Source organism: Sorex fumeus, unplaced genomic scaffold, assembly GCF_029834395.1.
Source record: "Sorex fumeus unplaced genomic scaffold, SorFum_2.1 ptg000128l, whole genome shotgun sequence".
Classification (NCBI taxonomy): Eukaryota; Metazoa; Chordata; class Mammalia; order Eulipotyphla; family Soricidae; genus Sorex; species Sorex fumeus.
In genome coordinates this window covers 35,839,786-35,860,144 of record NW_026606185.1, presented here as the reverse complement: position 1 = coordinate 35,860,144, position 20,359 = coordinate 35,839,786, and the positions used below count along the sequence as shown (strand labels likewise).

Genomic DNA, 20,359 nt, shown 5'->3' with positions numbered 1-20,359 from the left:
GATCAAACGGTTTCAGCATCTCCGAGTGTGAGGTGGGGAGAGAGGGTGAAGGGGAAAAGCAGCATACCAATGAAATCTGGAAACAACAGCATATATACAGGCACAAAAAAAAAGTTTGCATATTGCACAGCGCGCTTGAAGATCATAAATCTATGCATGAGAAAGATGTAGTGGAAATTTTGGGGGGGATTAGAGTTTATTTTTGTCATCTCTGTGAGACAGCTACTCATTCATCCAGATCACAGCTAAGAAAAAAGCTGGTCACAGAAATTAGCAGTTTCAGCTCAGCAGCGAAGTCGCCAGCCTGTGAAGGCAGAGAGAAATTGACTAATTAGCAATGCGCACTAAAACTTGACGGTTCTTTATAGAGAGAGAGAAGAGAGAGGGAGAGAGAGGGAGAGGGAGGGAGGGGGGCTCGCTTTTTCCCCTTCTTTCTTCCAAAGATGTTTGAAATCGCAGTCATTTACGCTCGACAATTTTTACAATAGCCTTGAGCCATAATTTTGCGAGTCTCTCCAGCATCCATCCCCCTGTATGGTCTCTCTCTACTGGCCAAGCACGACCGTTTCTCTCCCCAACCGTGGATTTCCTATTACTCTCGTTACGACTCACTGAGCCCCAGGCCCAAGGATAATGATGTGTTGTTTCTTGGTAGCATAATTTGTCACACGTACATTTTTTCTTCTTCTTCTCTTGCAGAAAGCTCTGCTCCCTCTCTCTCTCTCTCCCTCTCTCTCTCTCTCCCTCTTTCTCTCTTTTCTCCCTCTCCTACATTTTCTTGCTGTTGCTAATTCATGGTGATCAAATGATGTACGACAAAATAAATTGTAAAGAGTGACTGCCTGGAGTTGGGAACCAGAAGGTGTTTTCCCCCCTCCCAAGGAGAGAGCAAACCTTTAAAAAGGAAGGACAATTGATTTTTTGGGGGGAGCTTAAGTGAGCCTTGACTTTGCAGCTGGTTGAAAGCAGGTAAGTTTCTGGCCTTGTGTCTGCCTGTGTGTATTTTGTTCTGTCTTTGGGGTTGCGGGGGGGAGGCACTGGGAGGGAGTCTGGGGGTGTGTTGTGGGGGGGGTAGTTGTGTGGCAAACGCTCATAAAGAATAAAACTCCTATGGCAAGAAATAAGATAGTGGGGGGAGGCAAAGGAGAACAGGAAGGAAGGGGAACAGGAAAAGATGGGGGGGGCGGACAACGAAGCGTGAGAGAGAGAGAGAGAGAGAGAGAGAGAGAGAGAGAGAGAGAGAGAGAGAGAGAGAGAGAGGAGGTATGACCGGGTCCACTTAAAGGGAGCGACTCCGGGAGATGTTTAAGGAAAGCCAGAGGCTGGGGGGCGGGGTGGGGGGTTGCTGCCGACGGAGGGAGCTCGCGGGAGGGTAGGGTCCGCCTGGAACGGGATGGTAAAGTGAGTGGAGAGGAGCCCAGTCGGGTGTCCGTGGGAAGCCGGCGATCCAGGACCGGCGCCAGGCAGGGCAGAGTGAGCCGCAGTGGAAGGGGCAGGTCCGGCGGGAGCTCTCGGAGCCGGGCGGCGGCGGCGGCTGCTCCGGGCCGACGGGCGCGCGGGCGGGAAGTGGGTGCGGGGTCCCCTTCCGCACCGCCCTGGAAGGTGCAATTACAGGTTAAGGACCTGGCCATCGATTTGCGCCTCACCTCCCCCTAACCGGCCCTCCCCGGCCGAGATGCTGGCGGTTCAGACTTTTTTTTTTTTTACAGAAGTAGTTCCAGGGCTAGGGGAAGTGTGGGGGGCTGGGGGTGTGCCCGAGTGGGGGGCTGCAGGGGACCAGGCGGAGGGGCTCGGAAGGCAGCTGCAGCCGAGGGCTGTGATGCTGGGTGGGATGCAGAGACCCCAGCCCGAACTGCTTCCCCACCCCCACCCCCCTTGCACAACCCCCCCCCCTCCCTCCCCCCCCCCCCCCCACACACACCTGCCGGTTAACTTGAACTTCTCAGAGTTCCTGGAGTTAAAGGCACCGTGCTCGGGGCCCGGGAGGGAGAACCGTCCACCAATCCCCTCTGGGGCCTCCGGGCCCCGGCTATGAATGCACCCCAGTAGCCCCACTTCCTCCCTCCTCATATGCTAAGGTGCCACCCGGCGACGTGGGGCAGGGAGGGGGGGGCTAAAAAACGTCGGAACTTCTGCGCTTCGAAAATGCTGGGGGCGGGGGCGAGAGAACCGGGGGTGGGGGGCTGGAGGGATTCACCAGCCAGCTCTAAAGGCGTCTCTGGAAAATTAGCAAAACTGATGACGGGGAAGCCAACAGTTTGCGGAGCAGGGAAGCAGGCAGGGCCGGGGTGAGGGAAATGAGCTAGAATTGATAAGGACAGCTCCCGCCTCTGCCGAGCCCGCCGAGCTGGTCCTCACCGCGCTCCGCTGCACTTTCCCGGCAGAAGAAAGGGCTTGCTCGGCGCCCTCACACACTGGCCCAGGAGTTTCTCGGGGCAGCACGGATAATCGGAGGGGTTCCCAGGGCTGGAAGGGCGAAGATTCGCCACCCCCACGCCCCGCCCGCACGCTTGCTGGACCCCCTCTCCAGTCCCCCCCCAAACTGGACCGACAGCAAAATAAAAAAGAAAAAAAAAGCAAAGCTGCAGGCTGAAGTTGACCTGGAACCTTCCGAATTCGGTCTCGTCAACGCTCTCGGGGCGCCCCCTCGGCTCCCCACTCCCCGGCCTTTCCCTTCATCCCGCCCGGCATGGACACAAGCCCACGAGGTGTCTCGGCCTCAGCCGCCACTTTGCCGTCGCTGCTGCCACCGCGGGCGTTGCCAAAAGCCGAGAGCCCGGGTGGTTTTTAGCAAAGTGAGGGGTGAAGTGTGCGGGAGGTGGCGAGGAGTGGCAGGGAGCAGAACGGGTGCCGGGACCCCCAGACAGGCCCCTTCTGGTGGCGCTCACGGATCCAGCACCTTCAGACCTTCCTCTGGGGTCGGGGGTCCCCCAGCGCGCCGGGAAGGAGTCACGCTGAGCACTGATTGTCGTTCTTCGCCCTCCCCACCCCTCACACCCTTCCCCACCCCGACCACACCCCACCCCCTCCACTACCCTTCTCCCCTCCCTCCCATCCCCCACCCGTCTGCCAGGTCGGAGGAGGGTTTAAAGCCAGGTGCGCCGAGTCAGCTCGCCATGTCCAGATCCGGGGACAGGACCTCCACCTTCGACCCCAGCCACAGCGACAACCTGCTGCACGGCCTCAACCTGCTGTGGAGGAAGCAGCTGTTTTGCGACGTGACCCTGACGGCCCAGGGCCAACAGTTCCACTGCCACAAGGCCGTGCTGGCCTCCTGCTCGCAGTACTTCCGATCGCTCTTCTCCAGCCACCCCCCTCTCGGGGGAGGGGGCGGCGGCCAGGACGGCCTGGGGGCTCCCAAGGACCAGCAGCAGCAGCCGCCGCCGCAGCAGCAAGCGCCGCAGCAGCCGCCGCCGCAGGAGGAGCCCGGGACGCCTTCCTCCTCCCCCGACGACAAGCTGCTGACCAGTCCCCGGGCCATCAACAACCTGGTGCTGCAGGGCTGCTCATCCATTGGGTTGCGCCTGGTGCTCGAATACCTCTACACGGCCAACGTGACCCTGTCCCTGGACACCGTGGAGGAGGTGCTGTCGGTCAGCAAGATCTTGCACATCCCCCAGGTCACCAAGCTCTGCGTGCAGTTCCTCAACGACCAGATCTCGGTGCAGAACTACAAGCAGGTGTGCAAGATCGCCGCGCTGCACGGCCTGGAGGAAACCAAGAAGCTGGCCAACAAGTACCTAGTGGAGGATGTGCTGCTGCTTAACTTCGAGGAGATGCGCGCCCTGCTGGACTCGCTGCCGCCCCCCGTGGAGTCGGAGCTGGCGCTCTTCCAGATGTCCGTGCTGTGGCTGGAGCACGACCGCGAGACCCGCATGCAGTACGCGCCCGACCTCATGAAGCGCCTCCGCTTCGCGCTCATCCCGGCCCCGGAGCTGGTGGAGCGGGTCCAGTCAGTGGATTTCATGCGCACCGACCCGGTCTGCCAGAAGCTGCTCCTGGACGCCATGAACTACCACCTGATGCCCTTCAGGCAGCACTGCAGGCAGAGCCTGGCCAGCAGGTAGGAGACAACAAAGAGGTGGGAGGGGGGTGGAGGGGAGCCCGAAAGGCCGGAGTGAGGGGAGGGGGCAGACGGGAGGGGGAGGGCGACGTGGGCTGGGCGGCGGGCGCTGGCAAAGTGGGAACCAACGCAAACAAACAGATCGGACGGCGTGGGGAAAGTTGGTTTCCGAGTCCCCGGAAGGTCACTGGGGAACTGACCTAAGAGCATCCCTGGGCGCCTGAAAGCCACATTCTCCTTCTCCCCAGGGCGCTCACTGTGGGACTTGGGGTCTGAAATTGACAGGCGGGTGGGGTCGCAGGCCGGGACAGCGGGGCAATCCTCCTCTCTCGAGTGTCCTCCCTCCAAATCTCAACAGGAGCTGACCACAGGAGAAAGGAATTCTACCAGAAATTCCCCCTCTCCCACCTCTGCGTCTCTGCCCTGGCTAGATGACGCGCTCAGGCTTTCATTCTTTCAGTTGTTTTTGTTGTTGCGGTTGTTGTTGTTGTTGTTGTTGTTGTTGTTGTTGGTTCTTTCTTTCCTCTTTCTTTTTCCACCCTCCCCCACCCCGTCTTCACCCCGGACTGGTTTCTACTCTCTTTGGAAGTGAGAGCTCTGAAATGCATTATTTTTTAAGGTCGCTTTAGGAAATGTTGGCATCCTGTGCCCATGCAAAACTTTCTATCCTGTGGAAAGTCTTTCCTTTTACTTTTAGAGGGAAGCCCAGCAAGAGGTTTCAGGGTGTCAAAGAGAATCATGTCTAGTAGTCCGCAGCCCAGAGGAGAGCTTGGTTGCAAACTGAGAGGAGAGTCTACTAGCTTTAGCTAAGTCTGGATGAGGGCTTCCAAGTCAGATGAAGTTGGAGGAGTTGTTGCAATCTGGACTCTCTCTCTCTCTCTCTCTCTCTCTCTCTCTCTCTCTCTCTCTCTCTCTCTCTCTCTCTCTCTCTCTCTCTCTCTGGTGGAAGGCATTTCATGTTAAAGGAGCAAGAGAAATGATGGTGGGCTGGGTTTTGGATTTTTTTCTTCAAAATACCGCTGAGATTGTTTAAAAAGTACTATAGGAATTGACATTCATGTTTCATTGGCTCCAATTTAGAAACCCTTTTTAATGAGTCTAGCAGAGGGTTTCTTTCTCTTTGTAGAAAAGGAAACAATATGCTAGTTGTTTCTCATAAAAATCATGATTCCAGAAGTCAGGCTACCTCAGCCTAAACCAGTAGAGTGTTCCATTTGGAAGTACATGGTTTAAAAATCCATCGTGTCATTTTTCCATTTCGAAGGATGTCTAAAGTTCCACTCCATGCGGCCTCATGGGATTAAGTGCTTATATCATCATTGTGATATTTCTGCCAGACCGAAGTAGCTAAAGTTTCAAGAAATGGACAACAGTTGCTCAGGTATCACTGTTGATGTTCAGGAGAGGCCCACAAAAGGTGTAGAATATAATGAGCTTAGAATCTTTTTTTTTCCCTACAAGATATGTGAAAGAAGAGTCAATGGAGAGTTGTGTCAGAAGATGGTGTTCAAGGGATGGGAGAGATAGTTCAAAGGGCTAGAGCATTTACCTCGCATGCTCATCACCCCAAGTTTGATCCCTGGTATTCATGACTCTGGGAGCACAACAGGATCTAGCTGTACATGACCCCAGGTACTGTCAGAGTGGTCCCTGTGGCCCCCAGTACCTCTAGGACCAAGCAGCATTGCACTGCAGGGTTGAGCATTGAACTACCTGGCCAAGATCTTAGGGGGCTCTGGGGCCCCAGAACACTGCTTGGAAACTCCTGCCTCATCCCCAAAATGCCATAGATCACATTGTCCTTGGGTAGTAAACAGAAGTCCAACAAGGATATGGAATATAATTTATTTAGTAAATATCTTTCATTGATCTAAAAATCAAACTGATCAACTTAGTGTAATGGGCGTTACCACATCAATGGACACTGATGATTAATATTCTGCAATTTTAACTTTATCACTTTTAAGTGACCATAAAACATTGAATTTAGTATATCATACATATTTAAGAATTCAGACACCGTAGTTCTAGACACACACGTTTTCAGATTTTAATGTATGGCTAATCTAGGCTAATAAAATTGAGTTTATTTTTTTGAGAATGAATGTTACACATCTGATTCAGTATAAGCACTTTCTGAAACCCTCAGTGCACTTTTATCTTAAAAATATGTCCCAGTCTTCAGTGTTGGCAGAGTCAATTTTCAAAATGCAAAATTTATTTCCTACTTTTGCCTGGATTCAGTCCACCAACTGAGGCCTGCTGGCTCTGTCCTGGTGGTCGGCTGATACCAGGCTGCCTACCTCGTGATGACACCTTCCAGCTTCACTGGGCCATGTCATTTGAAGGCTATGTAGCAGTGTCTGACCACTGAATGCTTACAAGTGTCATGGATGCTGTAAGAATCTGATACTTCTATAGGGGAGAAAACCATATTTCTTTTAAAATGCAGAAGAAACAGAACTGATTAATTAATTAATAATGCAATTAAACTAATTATTGTAAGCCTATTGTGGATCTCACAGTGATATATTTTGCTCCATTATCACTAACTAGCATTTTAATTTTTAAGAACCAATGACATCATTCTAATTTGGAGTCACCAAAATAATGCAAGATTAACCATCAAGGTCTTCATTCCAGTGTAGACAAATGTGCTGTAAGTTGCAACCAATTGTATCATATTGATCCATTAGTTATTGTGTCAGCATATAAAAGATGTTCTCATGATCTTGCACATGGTTAAATGAAGGGATAAATATGTTAGACAAGTGTTTTGTGATTATATTACTTTTATTGAAGACATCTGCAAGAAAGATTGTGATTTTTTTAATCTTCTATCTACTTGTGGTTTTCAAAGTCTGAATATGAAAGAGTTCCTCAAATTTAGAGAACTTGGAAATAAAATTGGTTACACTGTTGAAACAAGCACAAAATCTGAACAAATATAATAACTTTAAGGAGAATTTTCCTATGTAGGAAGTTATCTTTAGAAAGCAGAGCTATTAATAGAATAACAAATGTAATATTTTAGACATTTTTAAAGACCATTACATAATTTTGCATTTTATTAAATCTAGAAAATAAAGCAACCCAAGCATAAAGATTTTTATAGATTCAAATTTTTGCTCTAGTTGCTAAGTTTTTCTGAGTATGCCATTTGGTTCAGATTTATATTTTATTTAGTGAATCAAGCATTAAACTGAATAAATAAGATTTAACTTGTATTTGAATATGTACATTATTAATTTAAGATAATTGGGTTCAAATTGACACATTTTAAAAAACTCAAAATTCTATTTCATACATCAAGAAGTAAAAAAAATAAGTTGTTTGAAAAGATTTTGGAAAAGTCATTATTAAAACATTAAAATTATATTTATTGATAGGAACTTACAAGCAGCACTAGTAAAATAAGAAGTATCAGGAGACTTATTGCCCTATACTGAAGTTAGAGATTATATATTTTTAGAAGTTAGATGGCTACCCCATAAAGATTTTACTTTCTATAAAAAAATTCTATTTAAAGATTTACACATATTAATGTAAAATCTATTTAAGCATTAGGCATACTAATTATCTATTTGCTAAAGTGACTTGCAATGATTTAAAAGCCATTAGATTTACCAATATATAATTTTGATTCTTGACTTTGGTGTTTAGAAAGTATTTCTAAATGCAAGATATTTCTGATTAGTTCTCTCCTGAAGAACTCAATAATAACCTTAGAAAAGCAAACTAATCTTATAACCGTGCATTTTCAAAATTGTTACTTTACTCTATATCAATTTGATATACTCAGATTAGAAGTTGTTGGTAGTTAGATTTTGTATCAGAAATTATTCAACCATTCAGAATGCAATTTGTTTATTATCTAAAACAAGACCATTGATTACAAAATTATGTCACAGGTATGGGGGCCTAAAAGTTATATGCTACAATCAAACGGCAATTAGAATTGATGTTAGCACATTATGTTTATTTAGAAGATTTACAAATAAAGGAAGACAATACTCAAATTTTAACTCATGCATGCATTTTCCCCATAGTTATGTACACATTCAGGTACACTTATTACCTTAGCTGCTTTTTTAAATATCTTTTATTAACTTTAAAATGTTATTTAATTTATAACAGATGCCTATGCCAGGTGATGTTCCAACATTTTACAGGTACTAATTTATTTATTTATTGCTCATGACAATTCTAAGGAATAGGTATATCATTAACTCATTTTAAAGGTGGGAAAAATAATGCACAGAGAAGTTAAGCATTTTGCCCTCAGTCACAGAGCTCATACATGGAGAAGCCAAAGTATGAACATAGGTTTTCAACCTGTTTTCTCACTCAGGCTGTTATCCTTAACATATGTTTCTCTATGCTTGGATACTATATGATTGGCATTAGTATTTTATATAGGCCTAAGATTCTCTTTGAAAAGAAACACAATTATGTTAGTGTATATGACTTGGGAAGAGAAGAGGTAGTATTCTTATCCAAGAGTCAGCCTTTTATGAGTGTGTGTGTCTGTGTGTGTTTGTATATGTCTGTCTGTGTACTCACAAAATATATTTTGACTTTAGAATTACACATTCTCTGTTGGAACTATTCCACTCTTCACTACAGTACAGAAGCAACCAGGGAAACAATATATAAGTGAATGGCAAATTTGTGTTACAATAAAACTTCATTTGTAGGCACTGAAAATCCATGTAACTTTCATATGTCAGATAATGCTATTCTTCTTTTGATTTTCCGCCCATTTAAAAATATAAAAATTAGGCTTAGTTTGTGGGATGTACAGAAATAAAACGTGGACTGGAATTTTTCTAAATCAATTTGTCAAACCCATTTTAGATAGTTGGGATGTGTCAATGAATAAAATGAACACAAATTTTTCCCTTATGCTAGTAAAAAGAAACACAGTAATCTTTCTCCTTCTACTTAGAACTAATTCAAGTCTAAAAATTCTACCATATCAAGTTATGGTTTCAACATTCTAAAATAGGACTTAAAAGTAGGCATCCCAGAAAATATAAAATTATTAATTAAAACAGTGAATAAGTTACAATTTTTTTCAACCACACAAAATACAGAACCAATTCACATAGATTGGTAATTTTTCAAATCTTAGATATCATTTGTGTGTTATAGATGTTATAGACATTTTCGGGAGAGAAGTTGAGCACATTTAGCATACTTTCTGAAATTAACACAGCTAACAATCTGATCTGGGCCCATAAATAAACACAAAGTGAACAGTTATTTTTATAAATGCCGTCCTCTATCTTTAGGTGATTTAAAGGACACATGTTGTCAGGACTCTGAGTAAATTCACTGTAAATGTCTCTAAACCTCCATGTCTTCTCCAAATTGAATAATTTCCGGAGGAGCACTCATGCTGTTGTATGGTTGGCGGATGTGTCTTCCTCCACTACCAGAGAGTCACTGACTCCTGAATATTTGTAATCAAAGCATGTAATTCAGTCCCTGATTTTGCTCCCAAAAGGTGATTTCAATATGAATTGGTATTGGTTTTAAATATTGAAGTGGACACTTAGGACTTAGACACCAGGGTCTATTTAGTTTGAATTGACAAAGTCAATGGAAATTTTTAAATGGGAATAAATTAAAAACTGATACACATGACCATTCCTTGCCAATAATAATAGTGGTTACTATCACTATTTGAAGACATCCCGTGAGTTTGACAAGTAAATCCCTGAATATAGCAGGGTGTGGCCCTAAAATGAAACAAAAGCAAACTCTAATCTATACCTTTTGTATCTCTCTTTTAGCACACTACAGAACTAATTAAAAATCCCTACTTTCTAATGCATCTTCAAACCACCCAGTCAATGAAGAAGAGTGAGAGGAATGCATTAGAATGACAAAATCAGTTACTACTGGTCTACCAGCTTCAGTTATTAATACATAGATTAAGGGGATAAATTCGGAAGTTGGTGAGATATGGCAATAGATACTGATTCATTTAAAATAAAATGAGCCAATTATTTTTTAAATAAATAAGTAAAAATGAAAACTTTTGTTTTAATTATGAAAGAGAGTTATGAAAACAATGCAAAAACCACAAGGCTTCAATTTGTACCAAGAGCATTTTTCCCCTCCTAGATTTCTATGCATTAAAGCCTGGAATGGTATCAGCTTTGTTTCCGAGGGGATGGTAGAGAGTTATTCATTTTTATGAAACCTACAGGTGATAAATACAACAGGTTGAAGCCAGAATTATAAGAATGCTTGTGTATTTTATAGCACAAAATATGATGATTCTAATTGGAAATTTATTCTGTTTACATTTTGTTTCAAGAAAATCCTTTTAATAATTGTTATGCTAAAAACGTTTATGCCTTCTGTCATTCATTTAGAATTGCAGAGAATATATTCATTGCCATGTCCTTTCTATTGAATTTAAAGTAATTCATGATTCTTGAATTACTAATGATGATTTCTTTTTAAGCACTTTTATGATATGGTCAGAAAAATATGTTAACCAAGGGAAGGATTCTCAGTTGCAGAACAGACAATGAATATGCTCATTTTAATGTGATATTAGAAAGGTGTTCACATCAATCAATAATTTTAATTTAAAAAATAGGATTAGGAGTATTTGCAACATTAGAAACAAACCAAACAGTAATGAGAAAGCCTACAATCGTGAGATAATAAAAGTGAAAATTTCTGATGGAAAGAGGAAAATAATTAAAGCAGGAAACTCAGAAAAGAAAAACAAAACAGGGACCAGATAGATACTGTAGGGGTTAAGGTCTTGCATATAGGAAATTATAGTTCGATCCCCAGAACTTTATAGTCCATTGAGCAATTCCAGGAGTGATCCCTGAACACAAACCAAGAGTAAGACTTGAGTACCTCCGAGTATACAGCACCCTCTTTTTAAAAAGGCAGTTAAAAAATACAAAGAATTTGGGAAATTAAAGAAATTTTTAAAATATGAACTATTTGAGGGATAAAAAGAAAACTAAACTGGGAAAAGATGAATAGCAGCAGAAGATAGATAAAAAAATTTCTAAAGCTTACAGAGTAGATGTTTATAGCTGTTGGACAAATAACTGCAAATTTAGAAACATTTAAATCATTTCATATCCAACTTATATTAATTATAGTTATAGAGTTCCATTTAAAAAAAGATGAAATACATTCCTCAAAAGCAAATAAGTGCTTCCACAAGAGAAAAAGTTCAATCATGCTACTTTCTCTCTATAATTCAAAGAGTTCCATTTATAAAGGAAAAAATCCATTATTCAAAAGTTAAAAAAAAAAGGTTCCACAAGAGAAAAGTTTCAATCATGCTACTTTCACTCTGTAATTCAACTCAGTTCCATAATTATGAGTTTTTAATGAGTTCATCAAGATGTTTTATAAAACAATACTTTGTTCTTGTGGTAGGTGAGGCAGTAGAATCATGAGAGTTCAAAGGGACAAGCTGTTATACCAGTAGAAGGAAATAAACATATAAATTTACATTTATAGTATTCAGAATAATTGGAGATTTCAGCAGACCTAAGAAGCAAGGAGAGCTTTACAACTTTGAACAGCTTTTCTAAGATTATTCCACATCACAGATGGAACTTTTGGTGATGTAGAACTACATATATCCCCATATATAATGCATTACCCTTTCCTAGGTAATGAGATACAGAGAAAAACAAGACAGACATTTCTGACTTACGTAGTTTACAGTTCAAGGAAAAAGAAGTGATAATACATGCCATGTACATTAGTCATGATTCCAAAGACCATTTACAGAGTGCTATAACTTGTCATAGTGAATGCCGAAGTCTACAGAAGTCTAAGATGAACCTTGAACCACATAGTAACGGGTGTAATGGGAGAGGTAAGATAGACAACTGGAAAAGGCACAAGCTTAGGGATGAGTATGTGCATGAACACTACAGCAGAAAAGAGTTTGGTGCCTTCCAGGATTTGAAAGGATTGCATATGAAGGGTTGTCCAAATCACAGAGAAAGATCCCATCCATTGAGGGTTAGCCAGTGCAGAGATGAAATTCCAGAGTGGAAAAATCTACATGCTTTTCACTTGAATTGAGAAAATGAAACACTATAGTAGAATTATTATTATCTTTGCAATCATAATTCTGTGTTGACCCCAGCTCCACATTAGCTGAACCCCGTATCAATAAAATAGTATAGATAGCTCTACCTCTCAGAATTTTGCTAAGTATCATAATGAAATGAAAATACTATGTAAAAAGAAATTTCTATGTTAAATTAACTTTTTAATCTTTTAAGGAAAATTCCCTAATGTATTTTGTTGCCTATCAAGAAAACTCTTTTTGCTTTTCTTTCTTTTAAAGAAAGCCCTTGATTCACTTAAAAATGCAGGTTTAATCAGGATTTTTAAGGCCAGAAGAAAGATATTGAAGGACTTGAAGGTTAATACAAGGGCACCAAAGGACAGTAGAAAAATTAGAATTTCTGATTGCTTTTAGCAATTTACACTTAATTCTTCAAAATAATGAATGACCTTGTTAGGTATAAAGTTCTTTCCTTCCTTCTTTTATGGAGGAAGTCCTTATAGAGGAAGGCATCGTTTCTCTTCTCCCAGAGCCTTGTGCGTAAGTCTGACTTTCTGCTCTTTCTGAGCTTGTGAGCAGGGTGGCAAATTGTACCTGAGCAGAGACTGAACTTTCTCAGAGCTCAGCTGGGCCACCGTATGGAGACGGGTTCACTGGAGGCTGCAGACAAGTGAACTGAAGAATGACAGTCGGTTTTACTTCTGTGCCTTATGTGCCTTCAGGTGCCTCAAAAGACAGGCGAGGCCAGTGAAATAGAGAGGAGGGAGAAAAAAAGAAAGTGCCAGTAGTAAAGGAAAGGGACCTTGGGAATGTAGAGGCATTGATGAAACACGTTCACAGATGTGGGTGTGTGTATGTGTATGTATCGACAAAGGAAATGTTGGCTGTCAGCTTTAAGTTTTCTGTACAGTGACTCTTGAGATGTGTTTTTATCAGGTAAAGGTTTATTTTGTGTGTAGAAATCAAGGAAGTTAGCTGTTCAATCAGGCTCTAATTAAAGATTTATTGGGTTCAGAGAGTCCTTCTTTTAAAAAAAAACCTTCCCCAAAGAGTCATATTTTTAAGTGCTGTTTAGAGCAAAGCATGATACCATTGTCTGGTCCTGATTTTTGGCACTCTTCAAAATCATTGATGAGAGCATCAAGAGCAAAAGGAAAGGATTAGAAGGGGGAATGTAAGATCTGTGAGTGAAAGAAGCTGGTGGAGAAACTTCAGTGTTCTCAAATGCAACATAGATCTTTAGCACTCTTTATCTCATAGGCATAGGGGTTCATTGATACTCTGAGGGATTCCAGCCAATATCAGTATATCATAGGACCACAAGTGTGTACATCCTAGCACAGACCAATATTGTGGATTGGTTACCATGGCAACTGTACCACTTTTGCCAAAGGCAATTTGTGTTATCCCCCTATCTTAAGGTTTTTACTAGTGCTCACTCCAAACGGAGATATTGTAGCTAGGGACGGCAATGTAAAGTTTAGAGAATATATATGTGCTTATATGTTTTTGTATGTGCATATGTATATCAATAAGTCATGCACTATTATAACAAATTTTATAGAAATACATCTATTATCTAATTCTCCCTTCAGTTCACTTATTCAAAACTGAAACTCCTAATTCAATATTATATGTTTAATATGATGCTGGATTTTTTTTTTGTTATTCTGTTTGGGGATTTCTCTGGTACTACTCAGAGTTTACTCCTGAGGTACTTAGAGAACCACATGTAGAACCAGGAACCTGACGGAGATGAACTCTGTTCAAGGCAAGCACCAAAACCCCTGTTCTGCCTCTGCTCCCTGAAGCTGGATGCTTACAACCGGAGACCAAAGTACTGTTTTGATGTTGATAATGTTTTTGCTAAGTGACCATTTTGTCCACCTTTGAACGAACTATTTTATACCAAATTCAGGCTCTTCTATCTGCTTGATGTATCCATATAACAAGCACTGTATCACTGTAGCACTGTAGCACTGTCCTCCCATTGTTCATCGATTTGCTTGAGTGGGCCCAGTAACATCTCCATTGTGAGACTTGTTGTTACTGTGTTTGGCATATTGAATACATCACGGGTAGATTGCCAGGCGAGATACTCTCGGTAGCTTGCTGGTCTCTCTGAGAGGAGTGGAGGAATCGAACCCGGCTTGGCCAGGCTGCCTGTGCACAAGGCAAATGCCTTACTGCTGTGTTATCGCTCCAGACCCCATATAACAAGAAAAGGTAAAGGTAAAGGCCCTCCCGTTGATCGTCGATTTGCTCGAGCGGGCCCAGTAACGTCTCCATTGGAGACTTTGTGGTTACTGTGTTTGGCATATCGAATACTCTCGGTAGCTTGCCGGGCTCTCCGAGAGGGGAGGAGGAATCGAACTCGGGTCGGCCATGTTGGCCGCTTGTAAGGCGAACGCCCTACCCGCTGTGCTATCGCTCCAGCCCGTAACAAGAAAAGTTTTTAAAAAGAGAAAGAGAGAGCATGGATCTAAGTTGAATAGCTTTACTGAGATATAATTTACATACCATGCAGTTGACCCAGTTAAAACATTTAATACAGTAATTTTCAGTATTTTATTGAAGAGCTGGGCAGCCACAGTTGATCTTAGAACATCTTTATAGGCTTTTTCCAAATATCACCTGCCCATTATCAAAAAACTGCCTCTCTCCCCTACCCTTCCTCAGGCCAAAATACATTTTCTGTTTCCATAGTGTGCTAATTTGGGACATCTCATAGAAACAGAATCCATGATACATAGAGTGATTTTAGGCTAGCTTTTCCCATGTAGCATAATGTTTCCAAAATTCATCCACGGTGTAGCATGTAAGAGTATTTTGTTCTTTTTTTAATTGAAACAATATTAGTTTAGTTTGGGACTACATGTTCACACCTCTTTAAATGTATGATATACCACACCCATCATCAAAAAACCAACAACCTTTCACCACATTCCACTGCACCCCTCCGCACTTTACTCCCTCAATCACCACACCCTTGATTTTAGCACAGTTCGGTAGTCAGTCTATACTATCAATCTATAGTCTCCTTTACTATTGGTAGCACTGTAGCACTGTAGCACTGTCCTCCCTTTGTTCATCAGTTTGCTCGAGTGGGCACAGTAACGTCTCCATTGTGAGTCTTGTTGTTACTGTTTTTGGAATATCGAATACTCCACATGGAACTTGCCAGGTTCTGTTGTGCGGGCGGGATACTCTCGGTAGCTTGCCGGGCTCTCTGAGAGGGATGGAGGAATCGAACCCAGGTCGGCCGCATGCAAGGCAAACACCCTACCCGCTGTGCTATCAGTCCAAAGGTTTATTTTGTTGTGTTTTGTTTTGTCTGACTATTCCTTTTATGGCCGAATAATATTCCACTAAATAAATTTGTCACTTTCTTTTCTGCCAAATCATGCATTTTTATTATTATAAATAGTGCTATTAGGAAAAATGCACAATCTTTTTGGTAAGGACATACATTTTCATTTCCTTTGGCATATACCTGGTAATGAAATTACGGAATATTTGAGGCAAGGGGGGCAGTTGGGCCACACCTGGCCATTCTCAGATGTTACTCCTGGTTCTAAACTACCAAGTCTTAAGTTAAATCAGTTAACAGAAAACAAAAGTTTATTTAATCTTTTGAGGAGCTCCTCAGATATTTCCCAAAGCAGCTTCACTATTTTGTATTCTCAACCAGCAGGGTATAAAGCTTAAGTTTTTTCATATCTTCTCAAAAATGTAATAACTGTCTTTTTAACTTATAGCCATTATAGCATGTGTGCAATGCTATTACATTGTGGTTTATGTTTTCCTAGTGAATGGTAATGAATGATGTAAAGAGTCACTTTTTTATGTGCATGTTGGTCACTTGTAAACTTATTTTGAGAAAAGTCTAGCCAAGTCCCTTGATCCTTTGTTTCAGTTGGGTTATTTATCAGTTGACTACCTCCTGCAATTTCTATCAAAAATGGAAAAGTGCACACAGATGTACTGTAGAAAATTCTCCAGATACTTTTCCACCAAACATATATTTGTTTATTTTGTAAAATGTTTGTGTTTGGTATTGCATAGAAAAATTTCAGAGATTGACCGGTGTCTATTTTCCTCATTATGTGATAATATTGACTTAAGTCTTATATTTCTCAAGCATAATCTGGGCTTGCTTTGGCAAATATGTTACTATTCAATGAAAAAACAATATTCATTATTCAAGTTATTTAGACTGTACCGATAGCACAGCGGTAGGGTGTTTGCCTTACAAGCGGCCAACATGGCCGACCCGAGTTCGATTCTTCCACCCCTCTCGGAGAGCCTGGCAAGCTACCCGGGACGTATTCAATATGCCAAACACAGTAACAACAAGTCTCACGTTGGAGTCGTTACTGGGCCCGCTCGAGCAAATCGATGAAGAACGGGAGGACCGTGACCATAACAAGTTATTTACTTTCATTTCCTTAAAAGTATCATAGAAGAGCCAGAGAAATAGAACACTGTGTAAGTGGTTGGCTCAGCTTTGCTCTCCAGCACCCCATATTTCCCCCCACGCACCTCCAGGAGTGAATCTTGAGCACAGAGACAGAATAAGTCCTGAGTACCATTGGGTATGGCCCAAAACTGAACAAAACTTTCAAACTATGTTTATACAATATGTAATGAAATGAAAAGGAAAACTTCAACTAAACAGTGATAACTCATAGAATCATTGTAGAAAAAGAGGAAATAAATACAAAAACTGAAACAAATGCTCTCAATCGAGAGAGTATAGAAAGAAGCCATACTTTATGGCATTCAGAAGGATATAGTACAACCCAGTATTTTCAGTCAGGACTGAGTTTCAGGTGAAGGCTTCACTACACATTATCACCAAGGCAGTTTTACTCACATGTAATGAGAGATGGATCACGAGAAGGACTTTTCCAGTTTTCCTCTTCCTTTACTATAGTCTTCTTGAAAGTTTTCCTTGGGAGCCAAACTCTCAGCTGCTCACAGTAAGAAATAACTTCTTTCTCTTCTTAGTAAATTACCAGTAATCCTAAATTAGTTATTCTTTCTTTGAATGTGTGGACACAGAATAACATTAAGCAAGTCATTTCCTGAGTTTGGTATTTATGGTTCTGGATGGAACAGTTTCTACCTGGATTAAGATTTTTTACCAAATTAAATTCTTGCTTTCTGTTAAAGGTTTACATCTATTACATAACAAAAACTAGAAGTAACCACTATAGATCTGAGCAAAGTCCTAGGAATTTTAACAAGTATTTTTTATCTGAATATGTGATAAAAAACGGTCTTATCAGAAGTACCTGGTGATTTTAAAATTCTTAGAGTTCATTACCAACAGATTCCACAAAAGAATATAATGTCTTCAAGTTAGTCGTGTGTGTGTGTGTGTGTGTGTGTGTGTGTGTGTTTAGGAGGGAGATATTTGGACAGAGTGATAGTACAGAACACTACCCTTACATGTGGCCAACTCTGATTTGATCAGCAGCATCTCATACGGTCCTCTGAGCCCCACCAGGAGTAATTCCAAAGTGCAGAGTCAGGAGCAACTCCTGAGCATCGCTGAGTATGGCCACAAAACAAAACAAAAAGAAAGTAAACAGAAGTCTTAGTCATACAAAGTATCTAAATCTAGATGGTCACTTTAGAGAGCTCACAAATTTCTGCTGTTACTCAGAGGTTCTTATACTGAAATTTTGAACAGAGAGAAAATAAAGCAAACTCAAAGAATTAAACATCTTTCATATATGAAATAATGCTCTTCTATGTATTCATGAAGTTTTTCCAGAGTTAAGGAACAGCAAACTAAATCAGTAACTAGTCTATGCCAGAAATTCACTCCGAGAAAGGGGTACTGACCCCTACATAGAACGGACCTCACAAGTCTTTCCTCCCAAGTCAAAAACTGAGAGCTCAAGTTCTGGAAAAACAGTAGTTTTCTTTTTTTTTTCTTTTTTTTTTTTTAAAGTTGTAGATTTACAATTTTTTGTGCTTTGGTTTCAATTATACAATGATCAGATACCCATCCCTCCACCAGTGCCCATTTTCCACCACCATGGATAATATCCCTCCCACCCCCATCCCCCCATCCCCCCTGTCTCTGTGGCAGGGCAATCCCCTGTGTTCTCTCTCTCCTTTTGGGTGTTGTAGTCTGCAAAAGAGGCATTGAGTGGCAAACATGTTCAGTCCATAGTCCACTTTCGACATGCATCTCCCCTCCTGGGAGGATCCTCCAAACATCCTTTATTTGGTGCTCCCTTCTCTATCTGAACTGCCCTTTCCTCTAGGATACCCGGCTGGCCTCTAAGTTATGGAGTAATCCTCCTGGTGCTGATCTCAGCTATTCTTGGGTATTAATCTCATACTTTGTTACTTTATATCCCCCAGATGAATGCAATCTTTCTATGTCTAGCCCTCTCTTTCTGACTCATTTCGCTTAGCATGATACTTTCCATATTGTACCACTTGTATGTAAATTTCATGACTTCATCTTTTCTAACAGCTACATAGTACTCCATTGTGTAGATGTACCAAAGTTTCTTTAACCAGTCATCTGTTCTTGGGCATTCAGGTTTCTTCCAGTTTCTGGCTATTGTAAAGAGTGCTGCAATGAACAAACAAGTGCAGATGTCACTTCGACTATACATTTTTGCCTCTCTGGGATATATTCCCAGGAGTGGTATTGCTGGGTCAAATGGGAGCTCAATTTCTAATTTTTTGAGAATCGTCCATACTGTTGTCCAGAAGGGCTGAACCAGTGGACATTCCCACCAACAGTGAAGGAGTGTCCCTTTCTCGCCACATCCACGCCAGCATCGGTTGCTTTTGTTCTTTTGAATGTGGGCCAGTCTCTGAGGTGTGAGATGGTATCTCATTGTCTTTTTGATTTGCATCTCCCTGATGATTAATGATGTAGAGCATTTTCTCATGTGCTTTTTTGCCATTCGGATTTCTTCTTTGAGAAAGTTTCTGTTCATTTCATTGCCCCATTTTTGGATGGGGTTGGATGTTTTCTTCTTGTGGAGTTTAACCAGTATTTTGTATATCCTGGATATCAACCCCTTGTCAGATGTGTATTCGGCGAATATCCTTTCCCATTCTGTAGACTGTCTTTGTATTTTGGTCACTGTTTCTTTGGAGGTGCAGAAGCTTCTTAGTTTAAGATAGTCCCATTTAACTATCTCTGTTTTCACTTGCTCGGCCAGTGGCGTGGCATCTTTGAAGATACCATTAGCTTCAATGTCATGGAGGGTTTTGCCAACTTTATCTTCAATGTACCTTATGGTTTCTGGTCTGATGTTGAGGTCTTTAATCCATTTTGATCTTACTTTTGTACATGGTGTTAGGCAGAGTTCTGAGCCTATTTTTTTGCATGTAGCCGTCCAGTGATGCCAACACAATTTATTAAAGAGGCTTTCCTTACTCCACTTCACATTACTTGCACCTTTATCAAAGATTTGATGAGCATATGATTGAGGGGAGATGTCAGTGTATTCAACCCTATTCCATTGGTCTGCAGTTCTGCCTTTGTTCCAGTACCATGCTGTTTTAATTATTACTGCTTTGTAGTAGAGTTTGAAGTTAGGGAGGTTGATTCCTCCCATTTTCTTTTTCCCAAGAATTGCTTTAGCTATTCGTGGGGGCTTATTGTTCCATATAAATTTCAGGAGTGTTTGCTCCATTTCTTTGAAGAATGTCATGAGTATCCTTATAGGGATTGCATTGAGTTTATACAATGTTTTCGGTAGTATTGCCATTTTGACAATGTTAAGTCTCCCGACCCATGAGCAGGGGATATCTTTCCATTTCCTCATGTCCTCTTTTATTTCCTGAAGTAGCATTTTGTAGTTTTCTTTGTACAGGTCCTTTACTTCCTTAGTTAAGCTGATTCCTAGGTACTTGATTTTCTGGGGCACAATTGTGAACGGGATTGAAAAACAGTAGTTTTCTTGACCAATAAAGAGTAATCTCACTTTACAAAGATTTTTCTAGAAAATGCCTTACATTATTTTTGCTTTTTGGGGGGTCGCACCCAGCAATGCCCAGGGGTTACCCCTGGCTCATTCACTCAGGAATTACTCCTGGCAGCACTCCGGGGACCATATGGGATGCTGGGAATCGAACCCAGGTCGGCCGTGTGCAAGGCAAACACCTCACCCATTGTGCTATCGCTCCAGCCCCGCCTTACTTTTTTTTTTAATAGCAAAGAACTGTAACATTTCAGAGCA

The 20,359-nt window shown here is 41.9% G+C and overlaps 1 protein-coding gene across 1 annotated transcript in view; it reads left to right on the top strand.

Moving 5' to 3' along the window:
• Positions 1-2,655: 2,655 nt before the first annotated feature.
• KLHL14 (kelch like family member 14) overlaps positions 2,656-20,359 on the top strand; it is a 118,591-nt gene continuing 100,887 nt past the window's right edge. The window contains exon 1 of the mRNA XM_056138223.1: positions 2,656-4,063. Within this exon, the coding sequence (XP_055994198.1) occupies positions 3,117-4,063 (947 nt within the window). The 5' untranslated portion in view covers positions 2,656-3,116. The remainder of the gene's footprint in view (positions 4,064-20,359) is intronic.